This window comes from Odocoileus virginianus, chromosome 5 (assembly GCF_023699985.2).
Source record: "Odocoileus virginianus isolate 20LAN1187 ecotype Illinois chromosome 5, Ovbor_1.2, whole genome shotgun sequence".
In the NCBI taxonomy this organism is placed as follows: domain Eukaryota; kingdom Metazoa; phylum Chordata; class Mammalia; order Artiodactyla; family Cervidae; genus Odocoileus; species Odocoileus virginianus.
The window spans coordinates 6,614,454-6,636,768 of NC_069678.1; the positions used below are offsets into that span (position 1 = coordinate 6,614,454).

At 35.9% G+C, this 22,315-nt stretch overlaps 1 protein-coding gene and 1 pseudogene across 13 annotated transcripts in view; one reads left to right on the plus strand and one right to left on the minus strand.

The window, feature by feature from the left end:
• SYCP1 (synaptonemal complex protein 1) overlaps nucleotides 1-22,315 on the minus strand; it is a 171,445-nt gene that overhangs the window by 26,604 nt on the left and 122,526 nt on the right. For 11 of the 13 annotated variants that reach the window (XM_020873721.2, XM_020873713.2, XM_070467258.1 and 8 more), the window contains 3 exons: nucleotides 11,235-11,294; nucleotides 6,921-7,103; nucleotides 2,310-2,456 (listed from right to left, as the gene is read on the minus strand). In XM_020873721.2, coding sequence (XP_020729380.2) covers nucleotides 2,310-2,456; nucleotides 6,921-7,103; nucleotides 11,235-11,294 — 390 coding nt within the window. Of the gene's footprint in view, nucleotides 1-2,309; nucleotides 2,457-6,920; nucleotides 7,104-7,131; nucleotides 7,394-11,234; nucleotides 11,295-22,315 lie in introns of those variants that run through there. The other 2 variants (XM_020873766.2, XM_070467264.1) reach the window with 2 other exon arrangements.
• Nucleotides 12,409-16,441, plus strand: LOC110124926 (UBX domain-containing protein 2A pseudogene; annotated as a pseudogene).

Sequence of the window (22,315 nt, forward strand, 5' to 3'; positions counted from 1 at the left end):
TCTATTAAATCTATTTGGTGTGTGTTGTCCCAATCTTATTTCCTTACTTATCTTCTGTCTAGTTGTTTTATCCATTATTGAAAGAGAGGTATTGAAGTATCCAACTATTAATGTATAACTGTCCATTTCTTCAATTCTATAAAGCTTTGCTTCATATATTTTAAGGGTATGTTATTAGGTGTATAAATGATTAAAACTGTCATAACTTCTTGCTATATTGAACCTCTTATTTACACATAATGTCCTTATTTGTTTCTTGTACTTTTTGATTTAAAATCTATTTTGTCAGATATTGGTAAAACCAACTCACCTCTTTTTTGGTTACTATTTGCATATCTTTTTCCATATTTTTACATTTAGCCAATTTGAAGCTAACACAAGTCTTTTTTAATTTATTGGAGTATATAATCCTCCAAATATACATTGTAAATTACTCATATGTAAGTAATTACTGATAAAGAGAGACTACTTTTGCCTTTTTGATATTTGTTTTCTATATGCTTTATAGATCTTTTGTTTTGATTTGGTTTGGTTTTGGTCACTCATTTCATCTATTATTACCTTCTTTTCTGTCTAGGTAACATTTTTGGTAGCAAAGTATTTTGATTTCCTTCCCATTTCCTTTTGTGTATATTCTATGCTTTTGTGGTTACCATGGGGATTATATATAACAACCAAACATTATAGTAACCTAATTTGAATTTATACTAACTTCAACAGCCTACACAAACAGCTCCATTTTCCTTCTGTTACTGATGTCAAAATAACATCTTCATATATTGTGTGCCCAGCAATATAGATAAATTAAGCATTAGCTTTTAAGTTATATAGAAAATAAAAAGTAAAGTTAGAAACCAAAATTACAATCATTTCAACTTTTATAATTTCCCATGTATTTGACTTTATCAAAGACCTTTAATTTCATGTGATAATTATAACTGACAAAGCCTATTTATTGTGAAATGTCTTCTTAGATAATTTAAACTGTAATAGTATAAATAAAATATTGTAGTATGTTCATGGTGTTATAAAGTTGTGATGCTATTTTTAAAAATGACATGAAAGCATGAGTTATTCCAAATCTCAGGTAAGTTAAGAAACTAGCCTAAATTCAGAGAAAAACAGTATGAATTCTAGACTCAGTATCTCTAATTCCAGAGGTCATGCTCTTTCTACAAATCTCATCACTTTTTTTAATATCTTGACTTCAGTTTTACCTGGCAATTATTGTGTACAATGACATACATAGGCCATGGGCTAGACAATTGGTGTTCAAATTTTGGCTCCATGACTTTCTAGTTATGTGATATTGGAAAAGTACCAGTGTGACTCAGTTTCCTCATCTGTAAAATGAGAGTAAGAACTCTGTCTCTACTTCTAGAGTGTTAGATTGTTTTAAGAAATAACTGAAGTATTCTGTGTAAAGTTTTTACAACAGTGCCTAGTTCACAGTCTTAATCATTATCTATAAAACAAAGAGATACTAGAGCAGAAATTTTCTGTAAGTTAACTTAAATAATTACACTTCTAAGACTTTAGCTATTCATTATTCCAGAAGAAATAAAAGCAGAGGTCTCAAAGCAGTATAAAAGCTTAAGAATCTCACAGTTATGAGTTGCAATAATAAAACAAATGGCTTTAATTACAATTTTGTAATTAAGAATCATTGGTACATTGCTCCATTTTGTATAATGAGGTTAATCTGGTTTTAAACTAAATGAGTATAAGTTTAATTATTCTTAATAAATTATTATTATGCCTTTAGAAAATAATGATATGTATGAAGTAGGAAGTAACTGGTCATACAAACTGCTAGAGGAACTATCCTCCTTAAACATGCCATTTTTAACACATTAACTCTTTAAGAATCATAGAAATGTTATTGTTTGCAATCAATAAGTGGTATAAAATTAAAGAAAATATTTATAATAGGCAAAATCAAGAGGAGTCCTGAATAACAAATTTGGCTGCAGCAATATTAAAGGTATTCACTGGGCCCCAAAGAGAAAAAGGTAAAGAAAATAAGACTCTTCTGGAAAACAAGAGAATTAGTCATCTCAAATGCCAACTATGTCATATCAAGTATTTCAAAATGTCCTGTTTTCTGAAGTTTAGGGAGATTTTTTTAACCCTAATTTTTTAAAATGCTGTAAAAGCAGAGAGTCCTATATTATAGGAGAATTTTACTTCTTTTCAGTATTGCAGTAATAGATACTATGCACATATATTATACACATACATCAAGAAATAATATAGATATATAATAATGTAAACAAATAATAAATGCTGATTATTTGTAATAATTTTACCAAAAGATCAGTAGTTTCTGAACTATCCGAATTAATATCAAACTCAAAGACCATTTTTCTCTTTTTACTATTACTTTCTTCAATGGGTACATTCTTGTTTCCTCTTTGCTTAATTTTTAGTTTTGTTGGTGTTTTCACAGTATATGCCTATCCAAAAGAAAAAAAAAATACATTATCCATTCAAATAAAACATATATTATTACTAAAGGCAGGTTGAGTCTTTAACAATCAATAATAACTCTCCATTATTATTGGCATGTGTATGAAGTAGAAATTTTGGATAAGAATTTAATTCAGAAGTTTTTAATAAAATAATGGGGGAGAGGGAGGGAGGGAAGGAGAAAGGAAGGATGGGAGAGACACTCCAGTTTCAGTAGTCAACAACCTTAAGAGAGACTTTAACTTTTCAAACAATGATTAAGATCAAAGAACTGAGAGCTTTTATTACTACATAAAAATCCTGATTTATAATAAAGCAAGTTTGCTCATGTTTTGTTGATAAAGTAATTCCATTAGTCAATGTTTAGTATTCCATATTATCCTGTAGTATGTAAGTTTTAGAATTTTTAAAAATTGTCTTTAAAAAGTAAGGTCACTGATATCAGTAAGAATGGCAGAGTAAAACTCCAAAAATTTGCTCTTCCACAAAGCAATAAAAATGCCAGTAAAAGTGGTCAAAATCAATTTGTTTATAACTGTGGAAATTAACAAAAAGCTTGCCACTACCTAATGAGTTTTGGTTTTTTTTTTTAATGGCTGAACCTCTGTAAGAAGAGCAAAATTAGCAGTGCCTGAACTTTTCCTCATCTCATCCCCTGCTCTCTTAAAAAGTACACTCCTGGTCTTTGAACAGAGCAAAACACACTTGGGAGTTCTTTCAAAATTTTATGCTCAAAAAGTTGTCAATATTTGACCTGTCTAGCGATTCTCTAGACAATTTCATATACAGGGCTGTATTTGACCCAACCTGGAGCTCACTCAGTTAACGGGGAAAAAAAGGAAAAGAGCTTTCTCCTCAATGTGTATAGAGTTGTTTTTTGTTATTCAGTCGCTAAGTCATGTCTGACTCTGTGAGCCCATGGGCTGCAACACGCCAGGCTTCCCTGTCCTTCACTACCTCCTGGAGTTTGCTCAAACTCATGTTCATTGAGTAAGTGATGCCATCCAACCATCTCATCCTCTGCACTCCCTTCTCCTCCTGCCCTCAATCTTTCAAGCATCAGGGTCTTTTCCAATGAGACAGCTCTTTGCATCAAGTGGCCAAAGTACTGAAGCTTTAACAGTTACAAACATGCATTTTAACTTCAGTCCCATCACTTCATGGCAAATAGAAGGGGAAAAGTGGAAGCAGAGACAGATTTTATTCTCTTGGGCTCCAAAAGCACTGCCGATGGTGACTGCAGCCATTAAATTAAAAGACACTTGCTCCTTAGAAGGAAAGCTATGACAAGCCTAGACAGTGTATTAAAAAGCAGAGACATCACTTTGCCAACAAAGGTCCATATAGTCAAAATTATGGTTTTTCCAGTAGTCATGTATGGATGTGGAATTGAACCATAAGGAAGGCTGAGCACCAAAAAACTGACGCTTTTGAACTGGAGAAGACTCTTGAGAGTTCCTTGGACTGCAAGGAGATCAAACCAGTTAATCTGAAAAAAGTTCAGTTCAGTTCAGTCGCTCAGTCATATCCGACTCTTTGCGACCCCATGAACTGCAGCACCCAGGCATCCCTGTCCATCACCAACTCCCCAAGTTTGCTCAAACTCATGTCCTTTGAATCAGTGATGCTATCCAACCGTCTCATCCTCTGTTGTCCCTTCTCCTCCTGCCCTCAATCTTTCCCAGCATCTGGGTCTTTTCCAATGACTCAGTTCACATCACGCGGCCAAAGTATTAGAGCTTCAGCTTTAGCATCAGTCCTTCCAATGAATATTCAGGACGGATTTCCTTTAGGATGGACTGGTTGGATCTCCTTGCAGTCCAAGGGACTCTCGAGTCTTCTCCAACACCACAGTTCAAAAGCACCAATTCTTCTGCGCTCAGCTTTCTTTATAGTCCAACTCTCACATCCACACATGACTACTGGAAAAACCATAGCTTTGACTAGATGGACCTTGGCTGACAAAGTAATGCCTTCGCTTTTTAATTCGCTGTCTAGGTTTGTCATAGCTTTTCTTCCAAGGAGCAAGCATCTTTTAATTTCATGGCTGCAATCATCATCTGCACTGATTTTGGAGCCCAAGAAAATAAAGTCTCCCACTGTTTCCACTGTCTCCCCATCTATTGGCCATGAAGTGATGGGACCAGATGCCATGATCTTAGTTTTCTGAATGTTGAGCTTTAAGCCAACTTTTTCACTCTCCTCTTTCACTTTCATCAAGAAGCTCTTTAGTTCTTCTTCACTTTCTGCCATTAGGGTGGTATCATCTGCATATCTGAGGTTATTGGTATTTCTCCCAGCAATCTTGATTTCAGCTTGTGCTTCATCCAGCCTGGCACTTCGCATGATGTACTCTGAATATAAGTTAAATAAGCAGGGCAACAATATACATCCTTGACGTACTCCTTCCCCAATTTGGAAACAGTCTGTTGTTCCATGTCCAGTTCTAACTGTTGCTCCTTGACCTGCATACAGATTTCTCAGAAGGCAGGTAAGGTGGTCTGGTATTCCCATCTCTTTCAGAATTTTCCAGTTTGTTGTGATCCACACAGTCAAAGGCTTTGGCAAAGTCATTAAATCAGAGATAGATGTTTCTCTGGAACTCTCTTGCTTTTTCAATGATCCAGTGGATGTTGGCAATTTAATCTCTGGTTCCTCTGCCTTCTCTGGTTCCTCTGCCTTCTCTAAATCAAGCTTGAACATCTGATGAAAATCAACCCTGAATATTCATTGGAAGGACTGATGCTGAAGTTGAAGCTCCAATACTTTGGCCACCTGATGCGAAGATCCAACTCACTGGAAAAGACCCTGATGCTAGGAAAGACTGAGGGCAGGAGAAGAATGGGGAACCAGAGGACGAGACAGTTGGATGCCATCATCAACTCAATGGACATGAGCTTGCACAAACTCCAGGATATAGTGAAGGACAGGGAAATTTGATGTGCTGCAGACCATGGGGGTGCAAAGAGTTGGACATGACTTAGCAACCTAACAACAATTCTTTAATAGAGATCATTTCATATTTTAAATAGTAAAATAATAAATACAACAAGATAATTTCATATAAAAGCCTTGCTATGTGCTTTACTAATTTTCATAATTTCCATGAGGTGGATAATAATAAGTAAAGAAAGAAAGTGAAGTCGCTCAGTCGTGTCCAACTCTTTGTGACTCCATGGACTGTAGCCCACCAGGTTCCTTAGTCCATGGGATTCTCCAGGCAAGAGTACTGGAGTGGGTTGCCATTTCCTTCTCCAGGGGATCTTCCCGACCCAGGGATCAAACCCAGGTCTCCCGCATTGCAGGCAGATGCTTTACTGTCTGAGCCACAGGGAATAATCCTGTACATATAATTCAATATATATATAATACAGGATATAAGTGGGACTATTTTTGCCTAAAATTGTCAACTAAAGTACAGAGTTGGGGCGGGCGGAAGTGCTAGTAACTTACACTCTAAAGAAAGCCATGTATAATTAAGGCCAGCTCCTTCTCTAAGGCTTATTAAAAGGTGGTAGAAAAGGACTAACAATCACCAGATATCTCTCTTATTCCCAGTTAATTTAAGCATATTGGAAGGGAAAAGAACAAAATTTTGGCTTGGGGGTAAAGACAGGTTGAAATACTCTTCCATTAACTCCCAAGGCAAGTAAGAATATAACTCTAAAAAGGAGTTTTCCTTTTTATAGTTGAGTAATTTTCCATTGAGGGGACATATGTATACCTATGGCTGATTCATGTTTATGTTCAGCAGAAACCATCACAATACTGTAAAGTAATTATTCTCTAGTTAAATTAATAAAAAAGAAGCCTTATAATAACTAACAGTGCCTTCTAGAAGGGGAATCTGGCATCTCATTCCCTAGGTGGATATAAATCTAGGAAGAAGACTTGTTTATCTGTCTTTATGTCTACCTGAACAAGTAAAAAGAAATCAGAGTAAGACAGATGGCAGAGAGGAGGAGAGGGGGAGTCAGAGGTAGAGCATTATATACCACCATTTAGCATTGAAAGGTTGAAAGAATTCCCCATGGATTAAGTAGACATGTTGAAGATAGCTAGATATGAGCCACCTTGCTAGTGGTACCTGCTTCACAATGGCTGACTGCTAAATAAAAGACTCCAGCAACAAGATGATGAGGAGTAAACAGCAAAGGGAGGTAACTGAGGTGATACTGGAAAATTCAAGTCAAAATTAGAGCTTGTCTATCAGGGACCTATGTGCTAGCAAAAGCCAGAAAGTGATAAAATTTTCCTAAGATGTCATTAAGTTGTATACAGTGATAGAATAAAACAATGAAACTATTTCACACTGGTGTGACAAATAACCAAAACTTTCAAGAAAAATGTTTTTATACTTATGTGTGTGATACCAGATGTATGGTATATGATACCAGAGACTTTTTTATTTTAAAAAAATGACAACTTTCTTAGAAATTGTAGCAACAAACCTTTGGTAATGGTGTAGATAAAATATTTTTGGCAGGTGTCCGCAGATAGTCTCTTTTATCTTTTGAAGATCTGCTCTGATCAGCTGATAGGAAGCTTCGAGATGCATTTTGTGAAAGAGGTACTTTAGAATCAAGTTTCCAATAACTAGTTTCAGGTGTTTCCAATAAAGATGTCTGTGTTTTCTATTGAACAACAAATATGAATGAAGTCATCATTAAGTGTCATTTTAACTAAAGTGTGGCAACTAGTAAAAATAACACTGAAATAAACTAGAATTTACACTCAAGTGTAGTATTGAGTAGAAAACTTTGAATAAATTACACTTATCTTCTTTATGACTTTATTTTTCTTATTTAAGATGAAAATGGTTTTTGCTCCCTTTGTCCTCACAGAGCTGCTATAAAAATAAATAATAATCTCAACTCTCTATTTGACCAAAAGTTGGAAATTCTCCAAAGAAAATTCTCTAGTCCTGGTGGCAAAATAAAACAAAACAAATCTTAATTGGCGATTCATTCCAATAACTCTACAGCCCAAAGGCACCTCTTTCATGTTTTCATAAATCCTGTTTCATCTGTAAAAATATCAGCCCTTTCCTATCCACTAGTTTCATTCACCTTCAGAAAAAAAAAGAGGGGGGAGAGAGGAAAAATTATGAAAGTAAAAGCCTAGAGAAATTTTCAAGGCAAGACAAAGGAGCTGATTATGAGGCACAAACTACTATGTTAAAATAAATAAGTTACAAGGATATATTATACAGCACAGAGAATATACCCAATATTTTATAGTAACTACAAGTGGAGTATAACCTTTAAAAATTGTGAATCACTATGTTGTATACCTAAAATTTATATTTAATAATACTGTAAGTAAACTATACTTCAATTTAAAAATAAAATTTAAAAAAATTTTAAAGGAGATAAATGAGGTAATTCGCAGGTTTCTTGCCAAGTTCATAAAACTTTTTCACACAAAAAATTAATTTTGGTATCATTTCTTCAGAGTTGCATTTTACATACTCTTCCATAAATATTTCTATAACATATCTGATAACACAATTTTGATTAAAGAAAACTTTTTCTGCTCGCTGGACTTACCAGGAATCATCCTCAGAATCTCCAAAATTTAACTGCTTTCACGGACAAATTTTCTTCATCCAAAAGGACTGAGAATGGCAACTATACCACCTTGTGGTCATATCTGGGAATCTAACATTTCCCTAGTAGCTTGGTAGACAAAGAAAATGCACCAGCATTCTAGACTACTGAAATAACCCTCTTTGTAATACATCATGAAGATGTATGTACTCTCCTACAAGTTACATTCTTTTCTAACTATTACATTTCCAATGATGCATATATACAGAACTTTCATGCTTTTCTCTGTCATACTTTTTAAACAAATAGTTATTCGGCATTTCCTATGTACCAAGCACTATTTCGAATGCTTCACAAATACTATCTCATTTAATCTTCATTTCAACTTTTGGGAAAAGGTACTATTATTATCCTTTTATAGATGATAAGACTGAAGTATCAAGAAGTAACATACCCAAACTCAGAAATGTTTTATTGATAAACCTAATGATTATTATACATAAGGTTTGTGATACTTCAATACTATTGCAATAAAGAACAGCACACAAAAGCCTATTTAAATCTTTTATCATTTTCTCATTATTTGCAATATTTATATCCAGAACCCCAGATAAAATATAGGGTATTAACTAATCTATTTGATAATGTATATAGAGAATAGATATATATATTACTAGGATTATACAGGAACCAAAACAACTCTGCAAGAATATGTGATATATATTTTCACAGTATGAACATATTTTATACTTAGAAGTAAGTACTGGAGTTTAACCAATCTATTATCTTCATCAGACACTTTGCTTAGTCATTATCTAAGTGAAGTCACTCAGTTGTGTCTGACTCTTTGCAACCCCAAGGACTGTAGCCTACCGGGCTCCTTTGTCCATGGGATTTTGCAGGCAAGAGTACCAGAGTGGATTGCCATTTCCTTCTCCAGGGGATCTTCCTAACCCAGGGATTGAACCCGGGTCTCCCACATTGTAGACAGGTGCTTTACCGTCTGAGCCACCAGGGAAGCCCAGTCTGTATCTAACCCTCCCAGCTAATTCTAATATGACAATAATTTCCCCATATATAATGTTTTCAAGTGCCTATTATATGTGTCTGGACACATAAAGAACTTAGTATTCATTCGCAAGTACAATAATTCTTTTTTTCTTCTCTTCGAACACTCCAGTCGTGTCCAACTCTTTGTGACCCTATGGACTGTGACCTGCTAGGCTCCTCTGTCCATAGGATTCTCCAGGCAAGAATATTGGAGTGGTTTGCCATGCCCTCCTCCAGGTATCTTCCTAACACAGGGATTGGACCCAGATCTCTTGCCATTTCCTGCACTGGCAGGCGGGTTGTTTATGACTAGTGACACCTGGGAAGCCTTTCTTTGAACACAAACATAACAAAATTAAAGCACCATCTATACCTAACAACTGAACTGTTCTCAACAACTCTGTTATCTTCAGTTTACAGCCAGAGCAACTTCTGTGGAGACTTAGGATACTACATCACTATGTATAAAGAATATTTAATCATTTTAACTAAAATTTTCAAGAACACTCTTCTGTAATAATCCTATATTACCAAATATATTAGAAGCTGAATAGAACCTCCCTTTTTCATACTTGACGCTTCCTTTCATGTGCAGAGAACATTCCTAACCTCTCTCTGCTTCCTTAAGGGAAGAGCAATGACTTAATAGGATTGCTGATTATGAAAGGATTAATTGTGGACATATAGTACAGCCTCTTCCTTATTTCTCCCCTTGGGTAACAGAAGAAGCACACATTCTACTCTATGCCATGTATCTTAAAAGAGCAGGTCATTCAAGTGGGTAGACTTGTCCTAAACCAGCTCTATCTATGACAAGAGTAGATAAACTTGTTTAATTTGGGATTTCAGGATTAAGAAATCCTGTTTCCTTCAAATATAATCCACATTGTCCAATATTATTTATCAATGATAAAGATGAAGGACTGATGTTGAAGCTGAAACTCCAATACTTTGGTCACCTGATGCGAAGAGCTGACTCATTGGAAAAGACCCTGACACTGGGAAAGCTTGAGGGCAGGAGGAGAAGGGGGACGACAGAGGATGAGATGGTTGGATAGCATCACTGACTCAATGGACATAGGTTTGGGTGGACTCCGGGAGTTGGTGCTGGACAGGGAGGTCTGGCATGCTGCCACTCATGGGGTCGCAAAGAGTCAGACACAGCTAAGCGACTGAACTGAACTGAACTGAAAAGATACTATTTTGATTTTCACCCCCTTTCTCAACTGGTTCAGATTTAAGAAGCAAGGTGTAATTTGTTAAGCCCTCTCAAAAACTCAAAATTAGACATAATCTAAACATGAGCTTTAGAATTTTTAAATGAAATGGTTTCTCTCTAACAATGGAAATTTCTCGAGAGAAACATAAAAGTAACTATTTAATACTATAATAAAAATTTTTAAAGATTAAAATCTTCTCTAAACTTCCAAATGACAGATGCTTTGAAATGTTTTAGCTAATGCTTTTGGATTAATAAAGAAACAATTTTGGAAATGAAATTGTGTGATATATATTTTTTAAAAAAACTTTTGGGGTATAGTTGATTTATAACTTTGTGTTAGTTTCAGGTGTTTAGCAAAGTGAATTTGTTATATGTATATGCATATGCATATATCCAATCTTGTTTAGATTCTTTTCCCATATAGGCCATTACAGTAGAGGTCCCTGATTTATATAGTAGGTCTTTATTAGTTATCTATTTTATACATAGTAGTGTGTATATATCAATTCCAATCTTCCAATTTATCCCTTCCCAACCCCTTACTCCCTGGTAATCATAAATTTAATTTCTACACCTGTAACTCTATTTTTGTTTTGTAGGTAAGTTCATTTATAGCCTTTTTTTAGATTCCACATATAAGTGACCATATGTGTAGTTCTTTCTCTGACTTCATTCAGTATGACAATCTCTAGATCCATTGCTGTAAATGGTATTATTTTGTCCTTTTCTATGGCTGAGTACTATTCCTAGGTCCATTGCTGCAAATGGTATTATTTTGTTCTTTTCTATGGCTGAGTACTATTCCATTTTATGTTGGTACCACATCTTTTGTGTTATATATATTTTTATGTTATTTTTCAAATTTATGATAAAAAATTTATGAGTAGATATTAGAAAACAAAATGGTTATGAATAAATTTATGAGAATTATATAAAACTCTTACCTTGTCTTTTTTTTCTTTGAGAGTAACTGTGTTTTCTTTCAACTCTCTTTTGAGTTTTTCCTATTAAAAATGAATATCAAGTACATACAATGTAGTCATTACTATTATAAAAATTAATGTTCCTATTATCAAATCTTTCCTAAGAAATACTAATAAAGAATCCTGCCTTCTAAATCTTAAAAAAAAATGAAAAGAAAAAAATTATTTCCTTTCTACAGAAGTATGTTATTTGATTTTGATTATCTTTTTAAAAAAATTCTGATCTGTCTCTGGCAGGTATCTGTGGACTCTTGAGTAAGTCCTTTAAGACACCAAATCTCAGCTTTTTCATTTGTAAAATGAAGTGCATGGATCAGCTTATAAAGTAAGGGATACACACAATTAACTAGCTATAAAGAGATGCAAAGAGATCCAAATTATTATGAACCTTTAGAGGCAGAATACACTTATTCTCTATGTATTAAGAAAAGCAATTCAGTTGCTTTTAAAAGAAAGTTACAAAGAAAGTTACAAAAAAGGTATAAAATAGTTATAAAATAATACATCATTTCTCTAGTACTCCAGGAAATAATATACTCTATTGGAGATTAGTGTATGTACATTCAGTAGGGGGAAAAAGGAAAAATTAACCCTGACCTAGAAAAAATAATATGTACAATGCCTTTAATATGATAATCATCTAGAAAACAGAATGGTTACAGCCTCAAGGAGCCTTACAGGTGTCAGAGAAGGAAAAGTTTCAATGCACACGTACAACTTTAGGCAAACTTGCGTTGGCTGCCCATGATGCCTATGCCAATATCTGCACTCACTGAACATCTTATTACACCATGCTATCTCTCCTAAAATGTTGCTCCTAACCAGAGAAAACACTTCACCATGAAAGAAGCTTGCAATAAGCTGATATAACAGTACTCACTGTTCTTATAATGTATCCTATCAACTGGAAATAGTTGATCTTCAGTTATCACAATTGACATCTACTCTGTGGGTATGAAATGCAGTCTTCTAGGATAAAGTATATCCTCTAAACTAGCTAAATTACACTGACTCTCAGAATACACATCTTGACTTCTAGAGGACAGAATGGAGAAAGCACCTTCCCAAACCACACTTTCTCTGACTCTGACTTTTGCAGGTCTGGCGATCTTAGTACAGTCTGTTCTAATACTACATGTGTTTCCAAGGTATGGATTAGCTCATACCCCAAGGTGTTTCTCTGGTAGTGTCTAGCTGATCATGAGTTCCCTAAACTAATGGGCAGTCCACTAAGGTCCCTATTTAACTGAGCAACTAAAAAATGTCTGTAATATGGTCTAGCAAAGAAAGGATTGACTTGAGGCACAGGAGTATGATAGCCTTGTGCTCATCTTTCAGACCTGAATAAATTTATAAACCTAGAACCCTCTGAATTAAAAGATGGATTTTGCAATAATATCAGAAATACATACTGAATCTTGGTAATTGGATACTGACTATCAGCTAACACCAACTCTTATAGCCCATAATGTTCCTATTTTTTCACTCACTCTAGCTTGAGCACAGGTGTTTTGGGGTCACGTGATAAATACATTTGATCTCAGTCCACCTCATGGTGAGCCCATGGAACCATAAACCTATTCTGTGATAATTTCTTTAGATCCTGAGTATACAGTTGAATAGATAAACTCAGTAAGTGGCATAATCACCATATTAGTTCTGACTACAGAGTGAGATTTTTTACATTTATAAGGACCAACTGGAAGACTTTAAAACTCTCTTTCCATATCAAGAATATAGACAAATATACAAAATACCACATCTCACTAGGCAGAGTAAGGCACCATCAAGAGATGAAAGACACAGGAAAGGTGATTTAGCATAGTCTCATAAAGTCAATGTATTTTAAGTAGAAGCTAAGACTATCATCTAGTAACAATTTCTTCATATTGATTGGTATGTAAAAGAGGTCAAAATCAGAATTGGCATATTATGAAAGCAAAAGTGTTAGCCGCTTGTCATATCTGACTCTTTGCAATCCCATGGACTATAGCCCACCAGGCTTCTCTGTCCACAGAATTCTCTAGGCAAGCACACAGGAGTGGATCGCCATTTCCTACTCAAGGGGATCTTTTCAACCCAGGGAGCGAACCTGGGTCTCCTGAATTTTAGGCAGATTCTTTACCATCTGAGCCACCAGGGAATATTGGCTTATTGACTAGGATCAAAATTGAAAACTAAGAAATAGTTTCATATAAAACATGAGTTCAACTTAAATACTGGAATTGTGTTTATCGGGATTCCCTGGTGGCTCAGACAGTAATCTGCCTGCAATGCAGGAGACCACAGTTTGATCCCTGAGTCAGGAAGATCCCCTGGAGAAGGGAATGGCTACCCACTCCAGTATTCTTGCCTGGGGAATTCCATGGACAGAGGAGCCTGGTGAGCTACAGTCCATGAGGTCACAAAGAGTCAGATTAATCTTAATAATGCAAAATAATAAAACAAAAATTATATGTATAAAAGAATAGGAAGTAGGAGAAAGTGTTCAAATATATTGTTTAAAAAATAAAGGTAACCAGTAAAATGTCTCCGCTGCCTTCAAACTATGGTGCTGGAGACGACTCCTGAAAGTCCCTTGACAGCAAGGAGATCAAACCTTTCAATCTTAAAGGAAATCAACCCTGAATATTCATTGGAAGGATTGATGCTGAGGCTGAAGCTCCATTATTTTGGTCGTCTGATGTGAAGAACTGACTCATTGGAAAAGACCCTGATGCTGGGAAAGATTGAGGATAGAAGGAGAAGAGGGAGTCAGAGAATGAAATGGCTGGATGGTATCACCAATGCAATGGACATGAAGTTGGGCAAACTCTGGGAAATAGTGAGGGACAGGGAGGCCTGGCATGCTGCAATCCGTGGGGTTGCAAAGAGTGGGGCACGACTGGGCGACTGAACAACCACCACCAGTAAAATAATTAAAAAGACTATATACCCCTCCCAAATCAACCAAAGATACACACACACATAATTCAGAGAAAAATAAAATAATTATTAAATTTATATCATTTATATTAAATTAATATGTAATATAAAATGACAAAAACATGATTAAAATATATATCATACTGATAAGGGTTAATAATTCAGAATATGTAAGGGTCAGTAATCTAGAATATGCAAGAACTCCTACAACTCAACCAAAAAACCAAATAATTTTTTTTCATTTATTTTTATTAGTTGGAGGCTAATTACTTTACAGTATTGTAGTGGTATTTGCCATACACTGACATGAATCAGCCATGGATTTACATGTGTTCCCCATCCTGAACCCCCCTCCCTCCTCCCTCCCCATCCCATCCCTCTGGGTCATCCCAGTGCACCAGCCAAAGAACCAAATAATTTTAAAATGGGCAAAAGATGTGAACAGACAATTCTCCAAAGAGGATATACAAATGGCCAAAAAGCTTATGAAAAGATGCCGAACATCACTAATTATATGAGAAATGCAAATTAAAAGTACAATGAGCTAACACTTCACATTCATTAGGATGACCACTATCAAAGAATATAAAATAAGTGTTGGCAAGGATGCAGAGAAATTGGAATCCTTGCACATTATTAGTAGGAATGAAAAATGGTACAGTTGCTATGGAAAACTGTATGGTGGTTCCTCAAAAAATTAACATTAGAATTACCATATGATCCAAGAATCCCACTTTGGGGATATATATCCAAAAGAATTCAAAGCAGGATCTCCAAAAGATACCTGCACACCTCTGTTCATTAAAACATTAATGACAATAGCCAAGAGGTAAAAGCAGCCCCAATCTTCATCACAGATGAATGAATAAAGAATATGTGGTATATACATGCAATGGAATATTAGGTAGCCTTAAAAAAGTAATGAGAGAGAGAAAGAGAGAGAGACACAGAGAGGGAGGCGAGGGAGGGAAGGACAAGATGGTTGGATGGTTATCACTGACTCAACGGACGTGAGTTTTAGCAAGCTCCATGAGATGGTGAAGGACAGGAAAACCTGGCATGCCGCAGTCTACGGGGTTGCAAAAAGTTGGACACCACTGAACAAAAGAAGGAAATTTTGTCACATGCTACAACAGGGATGAATCTTAAAGACATTATGCTAACTCAAGCAATCCAGTTACAGAAAGACAAATAATGAATGGGAATTAAAAATCATAGAAAGAGAAAAAAGATGGTTGGAAGGTAGTGTTTAACGAATTTAGACTTTCAGTTTTACAAGTTAAAAAGTTCTAGACTGAAATCTACTGTACAGCCGAGCTCGATTGGGCCTGGGGGCGGCGATCCTCCTCTGAGGGGCTCCAGCCCTGGCGGCGGCACCCGCGGCCCGTGAGCAGATTGAGACCGAGGCGGCGAGGCGGCGGAGCGGCACGGCCCCCTCCAGCGGCCGCGCCCAGAGTAAAACAAAAGAGAAGGAAAGAAGTAGATAATCTTGAAAGTATAAAGGAGAATGGGTTTGTGAAACAGGATCTGACCACCAACCTCTTAGTGATAGTCAACAAACTGTGAATATTTTGTTGACAGCCTTTTTGAAGAAGCTCAGAAGGTTGGTGCCAAATATTTGTCTCCCACTGAACAAAAGAAACAGGTAGATATAAGTATAAAATTATGGAAAAATGGATTCACTATCAATGATGATTTCAGAAGTTATTCTGATGGTGCAAGTCAACAGTTTCTGAACTCCATCAAAAAAGGGGAATTACCTTTAGAGTTACAGGGAGTTTTTGATAAAGAGGAGATGGATGTTAAAGTTGAAGAAAAGAAAAATGAAGTATGTATGTCAACAAAGCCTGTGTTCCAGCCCTTCTCAGGACAAGGTCACAGACTGGGAAGTGCTACACCAAAAATTGTTTCTAAAGCAAGGAATATTGAAGTTGAGAATAAAAATAAGTTGTCTGCTGTCCCACTAAAACAATCTGGAACCCATCACTAATATACAGATCTGGTTAGCCAATGGGAAAAGGATTGTCCAGAAATTTAACATTTCTCATAGGATAAGCCACATTAAAGACTTCATCGAAAAATACCAGGGATCTCAGAGGAGTCCTCCCTTTTCCCTGGCAACTGCTCTTCCTTTCCTCAAATTGCTAGATGAAACACTCACACTAGAAGAAGCTGATTTACAGAATGCTGTAATCATTCAGAGACTCAAAAAAACCACTGAACCTTTTAAAGAACTTCCATAGCATTATTTTTGATACACTAAACGGAAAGTTTCCCCCAAAATGATGGTCGTAAGTGGACATGCAAATCAAAACAAGGGAAAGTCAGATTTGCTGGGTTTCGCACTGTTTAATTCCCTGCTGATGAGATTTTAAAATAAGTACAAGTTAGGAAAGTAAACTATTACTGAAAACTATATTCAGTGAACTCTTTCCAGAAGGCTACTCAGAAAGAAAAATATACTTATTTTCAAATACCATTTATTCAACATAAGATATATTCAATAACTATATCATCTAAAATCTTAATATGGTATAAAGTAGGAAATATGTGCATAGTATCTTTCATTCAGATATCATTCCCAAACAGCAATGATGTGTTTAAATGTTAGCTGTCTCAGATTTTTTAAATGGCAATACATTAAAAAATTTCATGTGGCACATTAAAAGCATCAGTGTAATTTTCTTATATGTGAGATACAATCATAAGGCTGAAAGGGTCTGCTTTTACCACAGCTTTACCTGAACCTCAGAAGTGTTTCCAATTTGCATATTCCAACAGTCAAATATTAACAATATCTGGGATGTACTTTCATTTAAGAATAAAATTGTGTAGCTACTAGTATAATGTCAGTATCAGTGTGCCGACTCATATTTCAACATTTTCAAAATATGTAGATTTTAAAGAATTCTTTTTTCTGTAGGAATCTGTTTATTCCCTACTTTATTTTCTTTCAAAAACTAGGGGTTTGTTTTTAGCTGACATTTGGAGTGAGCCATTTGACACCACTCACATAGAATCTAATTCTGATGTTGTCACATTGCTAATTAACATTTTTAAAATGCGTCATGTGAAGTGTGGTTTTCTATTTCATACATCAGTTGGCCTGTTTACATATTAAAGGATTGTTTATTACTTTCAGATGTCACTAAGGAAAACCTGCTTCACATCTTAGATTTTTAACTAAAACTGGTTTGACTTCAATATTTCACTGTCAGATTAAATCCTCTTGCCTGAAAATAAGGAGCTTTTTGCAGATGATCTGTTGAATCATATTTAAAGTGAAATATACATTGAGTGTGCCAAGGAATGAAGCAACCGTGCCTATCAGCAGTAATGTTCATAGGGTACCGGATGTCTGCTGGAAAGAGCAGTTCTCAAACTTTTTGGTCTTAAGACCTTTTGTTTATGTGGGTTGCACATATTAATGTTATATTTAAAATAAAAGGTTATAAAATATTTATTCACTAAAAACATGTGTTAACGTAAAGAACATTTTCATGAAAAATGTCAATCCAAAATGTCAAAAGATGGGAGTGGGAAACGTAGCATTGTATTTTATTTTCTGCAGACATCTTTACTGTCTGATTTAAAGAAGACAGATGGGATCTCATTTGCTTCCACATTAAGTCTGTTGCAATATCACACATCATGTCCCCTCTAGCAAATGCTCCTGTACACTCATGAAAAAGTGGGAAAAAAAAAAGCAAGAATAACATCTTAATTATGAAAATAGTTTTGACCTTGCAGACCCCTTGAAAGAACTAATCTTGTAAAGCAGTGATTTGCAGTGATCTTCAAGCCTTAATGCATAAGGATCACCTGGAAAGGTTTTCAGAATGCCTATTACCTGCCACCTACCACACACACATTTTAACAATTCGTTGCATTTGGGATGGGTCCCAGATCTCTACATTTTTAATCTACAGTAATTCTTAGGTATGCAGTAGGAGAACCTGTCTTCAGGAAATCCTGTACTAAGCTTCCATCCTAGGAAAATAAAACCTGCATGCTTCACCATGGCAGTGTAAGACCCAACTGAAAGGGGGCTGTTAGACCTTTAAGTTTTATTCTAGTCCCCCACAGTTTGTTCTTAAACTGTCTTTCCCTCCCCCTACCCCTTAATGCTGAACTGATGAGAAAAACGTGTGCTTTATCTTCTATAAGTACAGCTGAGACAAGGCTGCAGTATTTAAATGAGGTTTTTATTAAAGGCTCGGGGATAACAAAAGGGAAATAGACACATAACTAGATGACCTGGTTTATAAAATATATCTTGTTTGAAATCCATTTTGAGAATGCTTGCTTTTCTAGCTCTCAGAACTCTTCCACATGGTAGAGTTCTGTCGTTTTATCAGGGAGAGGGGGAGAACAAAGGAGAACCTTTTCCTTTGGTCACTCACCCTCAGAAATAAACAGACACAAAACAGAAAATATTTATTGTTGGTAACGTTTATAGCCATGACAGAGCCTTCTTGCTAGTGAAACAAAAATAATGGCATTCTTAAAAAAGTGAGGGGATGCTAAGATCATACATAAGATGATTGTTGATATATTTTCAAGAATCTGTAAGAAAATGTTTCATATAGGCCTCTCATGAAGCATTTTATAATTTTTCTTTGCATAAATATGTCAATTTATGATTCTCCATATATTTATATGAAGGGGCTTCTTGTTGGAAATATTGTTCTCATACGGATAGAAAAGCCTCCCTTGTGGGTTTTCCAGTTTACCATAATTATTATCCAGAAGACATATTGGAAGTTTTCTTGGGTGTACATATAGAGTAAACCACAGTGAGAAGTTCTTTAGAGAAAGATCTGTCATCAGCAATAACCCTCATTTTTTAACTGTGAAAACTTTAACACGGGTGATAATTTTAAAGGTTTTCTAAGGTGAGAACCACCTCATAAAGCTTTTTATGTGAAAGTTTAAAATTCTAAAGTTGTTAATTAAATGTCTAATATAGTCCAAACATGTTGACTTTAGAAAACAAACTGAATTTTGCAAAGGAAGGCAAACTTGAAAATAAGCCAGCATCTTCAGTGTGGAATACAATTTGACCTAAGTAGTTGTTTGAAAACTTGCCTCAATCAGTTTAAAAGCATTGTTAGGCCTATTATATAGAAGTACATATTGAATTTTACAAATTTTAATTTATTGGTTAAATTACTGTGCATTATCCAGGTTATAAAGGTGATCTTATTTATTTTATATACTTCTGTCATTTAGAGTAGTTTTCATTTTACTTAATTGTGTTGAAATTATGCATGGATCTATTTCAGTGCCTTAAAATATTTTGACAGCAATCATGATAATGGTTAAGGAACTGTTGTCTTAAAGATGAAACACTGCTCATTAAAAGGATCTCTGAAATAATTTATATTTGTTTGTTATAAATTAGTTACATATAGATGCATTTGTCATTTTTATTTGCAAAGACATTCAGTTTGAGAATCAACAAACATTTATTAGGTGCTTTCTATTTGCCAGGTACTTTAACCAATGTTACTTTCATTTAATACTAAGAAGTTTTAAATGTGATATTAAAAAAAAAAGAAATCTACTGTACAACAATATCTATATGCTTAAAACTACTAATCTATACACTTAAAACATGTTAAGATGGATGGTAAGTGTAATGATACATATTTTTAACACGAATTTAAAAACAAAACTACCATTCTATCTTATAAATATCAATGTAAATGTATTAAATAAAAATATTAGCAAACAGAATGTAGCATCACATTAAAATACTTCATGACCAACTGGAGTTCATTCTAGAAACGCAAGAATAAGTTTAAAACATATATCATATCAATAAATACTATCAGGAAAACTAAGCTGTTAAAGAGATTTTTCATATTAAGGACTCCATTAAGGTTAATAAGAAATACACAAAAACATATAAAACAACCAACTATAAAAAGAAAGGATCACAACAGGAATATCAGGCAAAGCTCACTTCAAAGCAAAAAGGGCAAAGATAAAAGATAACAGTTTCCAAGGAGCAATTAATCAGTATAAACTTTTACACAATGAATAGTATTCATCAAAACACATAAAGTAAAACTGAAAACTCAAGAGGAAGAGGAACAAAACAGTAATAAACCCTTAATGCCTTCTTTCAGCTCACAATTAATAAAAAATTAAAAATATATAACAAAGTAGATGTTAAAAAAATAATTGATACAGTAGATCAAACTTCTTGGTAAGTGTGGAAGAGTAAATCCAGATTATAAAATATTCCTCTCTCTAAACAAACAAAAAACACAAAGGGAAAGAGGAAAGGAAAGTGGTTAAGAACTGGCAAAAATGAATTCAATGTCAGAAACATGCCATATGGCTATAATCTTCCAATTCTAGTGAAGGTTCATCAGGAAAGACACAGTACTGTCTGATTTGTGCTGTGCTGATCAGAGTACTGGGCTGATTTGACTCAGTGTGGCTCCTACCCTAATCATTACTTACATGGTACTAGTGAAAGTAAATACATATAATAATGAGAATAACTGTCACTAATATAACCTGGATTTGATAAGAAGAGATCTGAGGGGATAAGTAGGCAGTTCAGGAAGAAGCAGCCTAGGAAATGGAGGGAAAATGACTAAATTTTATCACTTTCGTCTCTCTCATCTGGACAAAAAAGCACAACAACCATACCAGTAAAGAACTAATTATCCAGGGAGGAGCCAAGATGGCAGAGGAATTCATCGAAAGAACATTTGAACGCTGAGCAAATTTCACAAAACAACTTCTGATCGCTAGCAGAGGACATCAGGCGCCCAGAAAAGCAGCTCATTGTCTTCAAAGGGAGGTAGGACAAAATATAAAAGATAAAAAGGGAGACAAAAGAGCTACGGACGGAGATCCGTCCCGGGAAGGGAGTCTTAATAGAGGAAGTTTCCAATCACCAGGAAACCCTCACACTGGCGGGACTGGGGGAAGTTTTTGGCAATCTAACTGGGACGAAAAATTAAATAAGGCCCACAGATTACGTGCCTAAAAGCAACTCCCAGCAGAAAAAGTACCCCAGACGCCCGCACCCGCCAGCAACAAGCTGGGGAGGAACGGAGAGGAGGGGGCGGCATTGCTTAGGGTAAGGACCGGCCCGAAGACCCTGAGAGCAATCAGAGGGAGCTTTTTTAAACTGTGGGATAGCAAGGGTCAAAATTAACTGGCCCGAACACACTGCTGGTGGTTCGCCAAACAAAGGGACTGAGAAACTCCAGAGAAGAGCCGGCCCATCCCCGCTGGAGGTAGGAGGCAGGGGGTAGGGGAAAAGGGCAAACTCAGCCCCTGAGAAGCCACCCCCTCCCACACTGCAAACAGGCCCCCGGTTCCTATCTAAAGACTTCCTAAGACCCGACTGGCTGCGCGCGCTGGGGCCATGGAGGGAAAAGGCGCGCCGATCCGGGGAGAGTACGCCCAAGCCCCTGGCTGCCTGAACCGCTCAGGCTGGGAAAGGCACAAAACGCAGGCGCAACCGAATCCGCGCTTTTGTGGAGTACCCAAAAACTGGAACCGCACTCAATGCAGGGCCCGCTCCATATAGAGCAGCCGGGAGCCTGAGCAGTGTAGACGGGGAAAGCACTGACACCCGTGAGCGGGGCAAACCCAGTGAGGGCTATCCACACAGAGCGGTATCTGTCTGCAGCACCCCGCCCTCCCCGTAGCAGGACTGAACTGAACTAGCGAACCTAAATAAGAGATCACCTCCGCCCGCCTGTGTCAGGGCGGAAATTAGACACCGAAGAGACAGCAACCAGAAGCCAAATAAACAAAGGGAACCGCTTCAGAAAGGACCAGTGCAACAGATTAAAATCCCTGAAGGTAACACCGACTACACCAGAAGGGGCCTATAGATATCGAGAAGTGTAAGCTGGAAAGAGGGGCTATCTGAAATTGAACTGAACCTACACTGACCGCAACAACTCGAGAGAAATTCCTAGATATATATGTATTTTTTTTTTTAATTAAAAAATTTTTTTTTCTTTCTTTTTATTTTATCTCTTTTATTTTCTTTTAAAATTCCCTATTACTCCCCCATTACTCCTCAACTTTCATTTTCATATATTTTTATGATTTTTTTAATTAGGGGGAAAATTTTTTTT